A 4,305-nucleotide genomic window follows, 5' to 3' on the forward strand; every position below is an offset into this window, starting at 1 on the left:
CAGTGGTATAAAAAGGGGAAAGAGCCTGGCAGGGCTTAGTGAGGGTTGTGCCGTGCTTGCTGACTGAGCGGTTGAGTTTCAGCGTAGTTCTAACGCTTGCCGGGAACGAGAACAAAAATATGAACTCTCCCGAAGTCACTTTGCAGTGTCCCGTGCGAACCTGAACGAGAGAACGAGGCCTTCTCTGTGCGCTGCGCTCATGAAACGTCGAGGGACGCCCGACTTCGGTTATGAGCATCATCGAGCGACATCCCTCCGGACAGCGGATGCAGTCCCCTGTCCATCGGGATCTCCTTCCCCCGGCGGGGCGGTCTGTTGCGTTTCGCCTGCGACACGCGGTTTTGCCGGCGCGACTGCGGCGGGGCGGCAGACATTTTGGCCCGTGCGGCGTCGCCGCAACGCTCCCCGCCAGGCGTTTCCAGGCATGTTCCGATGCCACGTGTCTTCATGTGCGTGTGTGAGTGTATGTGCCATTGTGCCTGAACCAGGTGATGCGACAGCAGGGATCACCCTCTCATTCCAGTCATTGTGCCCGAACCAGGCGATGCGACAGCAGGGATCACCCTCTCATTCCAGTCATTGTGCCCGACCGGCAGCGCTACGACAGTGTGCGTCACCATTAGCCCATTGTACATTCACGTGCTCGTCTATTGAGGGGTTCCTTCTTGCCCTCAACCGCGAGAGTATAAAAACAGCTGCCCCCGGACGCCAAAAGGAGGGCTCCGATTTCTTCTGTTGAGTAAAGTGCTCTCCCGTCTCTCTACTTCGGTCAACCTGACCGCCAACTCTTTGCGATGTTAAAATAAACAAGTTGTTTTGTTGTTACCAGTCGACTCATGCTTTGCCGGGACCTTCGGATGCTTCCAGTTGTACCCCAGGCCGCCAGGCCAACGCTACCCTTGGGGCTTGCGACCCAGGTACAACCACGGGCGTCAGCGCCGAGTTCCCAACAGATCGTACCAGCGGTGCGATCCAAACAGCTTGTTAAGCCAGTGCGACTGTTGCACCGAGCTCACGTTGAACCCAGCAATCTTGAAAAGATGAAGGTCTGTCGCGCGACATTGGTTTTCTCGCCTACGGTAATCGCCATCCTCGAGTACCTTCAAAAAAATCCTCGATCACATGAGAAGGCTGCGCAATTTCAGGATTGTCGGTCAACTATCACATTCATGAAATATGTTGGGTTGTGGTATGACCTCCATGACATTTCTGGTTGGAAATCGAGGGAAAGGCCATTCGTCAAAACTGAGGATGATAGGTTGGCTTGGCTTGAAGTTGACTTCATCAGTTACCTCGAAAATGTGAGACGTGAAAGCATGAAAGCCCGTATGCAGTCGCTTACAAAGGAGACCTACGAGGCTACCGTAATGACAACTAGATCAACGGTTGCCGTCGTTGAGTACATGCTGACCGACCTGGGGTAAGCACAAATTTTGCGAAAATTTGCCTGCTAATTTCACGTTCTGATTATAGCTTGGCTAATGTGATGCGTGACTTCAAGGTGTTAACCATACTTGTTTTTGTTTGGCTTTTAAAACACTGCAGCTTCAAGTACGTACTGACCCGTGGGCTCAACAGCGATCCAGTAGAGTCTGTGTTCAGCTGCTTCCGCCAATTCAATGGCGGTAATGACCGAGTTGATGCAAGAGCAGCAGTCTTCACAGCAGAGAAGTTGCTGAAGGTTCGGCTGCTGTTCGCTTCTTGAAGTGTCTAGTGTTTTGGTTTTTGCAAAAGTGGCAATCGCCAACCATGTTCTGGGGCACAGGTCGGGATTTTACAGGCTGCCAGCACTGGAAACGCGCCATCAAGTTCAGAGTGCAAGACAGCGCTGAAAGGTTGGAACCACGACGGTGACCGAGAAGACCCAGCTATACCGGAGGCAGCCTTGGCAGTGTTGTGGAAGTTGCAGCATGTGATGAAGCACGACGAGGTCCCTCCACACCTTGAGTTCGCACCGCTCACATACATGGCGGGGTACCTGGCTTTCGTCTGTGAGCAGAAGGTGAGCTCTATTTTTTTAAATGACCATGCCTACTCTATGATTAGCCATTTGAATATTGGTCAAGTTGAAGAAAATTGACGCAATTAGTGAAATCTGAATCTGTGAAATTATACAGGTGGCGTGCCGTGAATGCAAGGTGCGACTAAAAGGAAGTGCTTCGCGGGCTGGAGCGTATCACTTCACATTCAGTCTTGACCAAGGTGGACTGAGCTACCCGCGGCCTGAAGTCGTCTGGTTATGCAAGCTGCTGTGTACTTTCGTCGAATTAGCTCTGCAGTCTGTTGAAGTTTATCGCTGTGGGAAACTGTGCCAGATCCTCTCATGTGCTGTGCTCCCACACCTCACGGTTTGCCCGCTCATGTGGTGTGCAAAGTGTACGGACCATGATCACTGTCGAGAGCTTTGCGAGATATTTCTAAAAAAGTTCCTGAGACCCCTCCTGGCGAACTGGGCTGGTGACCTTACCAGCTCTTTGGACAGTGTGCTCAGGCTTTCAAGAAAGCCTCTTTCCCGCAAGGTCCTGCGTTTGTAGAGAAGACTGCAAACCTTGAACAGTAGGGTTCAAATAAAACAAATTTGCATTCTGTGAGTCATGCGTCATCTTAAACGAAGCCCTATTTTTTTAAACCTGTGCTCAGAATCAACAAAAACCGTGTTTTGCACGTCAGCACCACTCTATATGTTTAGTTCCATATCTGAAGCTGCGCTTCCTTCACGACACAGAAAGCAACTGAAGATACTCGTAAATCCACATCATTGAGGAAGTAATCGGTGTAAACACACACGAATAGAGCACTTGAAGTGACTCTGCGGTACCTGCCTGTCTTCATTTTTCTCGTACTGTCTTTATTTCTGCTTCGTTTTCCCTTGCCGAATATCGCGCCTGCCACCCTCTCGCGCGCAATCGACACATCTCGACGCCGGGTCGCATGCCGGCGCGCATTGCCTAACCCCAAGCAAATAACTGCGTTTTCATATGTAAGCCCTGGAACCACTACACCCTTCCCAAACAGTTCTCAATCACTGGTAGATCTTCCCGAGTCTCTAAGGTGCGTTTCTGTAAGCGCATGCACACCTGTTAGTTGTCAATTTAACTGTTGTTCCTCAATCTCTAACCACTTTTCGTTTCATCTGCCGCCGTGCATAGTTATGTAGCCTTTTGCACGACGATACTTTTTCTATTGTCGACGGTGATGCTAGTCTGAGGTTCCACCTTCTTCATTACTACCTAACCTGGCCTCCCGAGTCCCCGTGGGCCACCCTCATTCGCCGATGTGCAGCGCCACTACCGGCGCGGCGGAGAGAACAAGAACTATCGCAATCACCGGCGGAGAGGCGCGTTCGGCAGGCCGCACCTTGTTTCCATTGAGCGGCCTGTTTGGATCTGCCTGCTGGTACGATCTGTTGGGAACTCGGCGCTGACGCCCGTGGTTGTACCTGGGTCGCAAGCCCCAAGGGTAGCGTTGGCCTGGCGGCCTGGGGTACAACTGGAAGCATCCGAAGGTCCCGGCAAAGCATGAGTCGACTGGTAACAACGAAACAACTTGTTTATTTTAACATCGCAAAGAGTTGGCGGTCAGGTTTGACCGAAGTAGAGAGACGGGAGAGCACTTCACTCAACAGAAGAAATCGGAGCCCTCCCTTTTGGCGTCCGGGGGCAGCTGTTTTTATACTCTCGCAGTTGAGGGCAAGAAGGAACCCCTCAAAAGACGAGCACGTGAATGTACAATGGGCTAATGGTGACGCACACTGTCGTAGCGATGCCGTAGCACCATGTCGAGCACGATCTCGTAGCACCCTGTCGTGGCGCTGCCGGTCGGACACAATGACTGTAATGAGAGGATGGTCCCTGCTTTGGCATCGCCTGTTTCGGGCATAATGACTGGAACGAGATCCCTGCTTTGGCATCGCCTGTTTCGGGCACAATGACTGGAATGAGATCCCTGCTTTGGCATCGCCTGTTTCGGGCACAATGACTGGAATGCGAGGATGATCCCTAGGCGGTCGCATCGCCGCAGTCGCGCCTGGAAACACCTGGCGATGAGTGTTGTGGCGACGACGATCGGGCCAAAATGTCTGCCGCCCCGCCGCAGTCGCGCCGGCAAAACCACGTGTCGCAGGCGAAACGCAACAGACCGCCCCGCCGGGGAAAGGAGATCCCGATGGACAGGGGACTGCATCCGCTGTCCGGAGGGATGTCGCTCGATGATGCTCATAACCGAAGTCGGGCGTCCCTCGACGTTTCTTGAGCGCAGCGCACAGAGAAGGCCTCGGTCTCTTGTTCAGGTTCGCACGGGACACTG

General features: G+C 52.8%; 1 protein-coding gene across 1 annotated transcript; it reads left to right on the plus strand.

Moving 5' to 3' along the window:
• Positions 1 to 1,036: 1,036 nt before the first annotated feature.
• LOC142586273 (uncharacterized) lies at positions 1,037 to 2,534 on the plus strand. Its single transcript, XM_075697521.1, has 4 exons — positions 1,037 to 1,420; positions 1,546 to 1,681; positions 1,766 to 2,002; positions 2,118 to 2,534. Exons 1-4 carry the CDS (start codon positions 1,041 to 1,043, stop codon positions 2,532 to 2,534), a joined length of 1,170 nt encoding a protein of 389 aa, XP_075553636.1. The 5' UTR covers positions 1,037 to 1,040.
• Positions 2,535 to 4,305: the final 1,771 nt, after the last annotated feature.

Source organism: Dermacentor variabilis, chromosome 6 (assembly GCF_050947875.1).
Source record: "Dermacentor variabilis isolate Ectoservices chromosome 6, ASM5094787v1, whole genome shotgun sequence".
In the NCBI taxonomy this organism is placed as follows: Eukaryota; Metazoa; Arthropoda; class Arachnida; order Ixodida; family Ixodidae; genus Dermacentor; species Dermacentor variabilis.

Bases quoted from the DNA above. Each gene is read 5' to 3' on its own strand.
- LOC142586273 (XM_075697521.1), top strand. From the start codon at position 1,041: ATGAAGGTCTGTCGCGCGACATTGGTTTTCTCGCCTACGGTAATCGCC. The intron at 1,682-1,765 runs GTTCGGCTGCTG...TCTGGGGCACAG, and splicing joins CAGCAGAGAAGTTGCTGAAG to GTCGGGATTTTACAGGCTGC. The intron at 2,003-2,117 runs GTGAGCTCTATT...GAAATTATACAG, and splicing joins CTTTCGTCTGTGAGCAGAAG to GTGGCGTGCCGTGAATGCAA.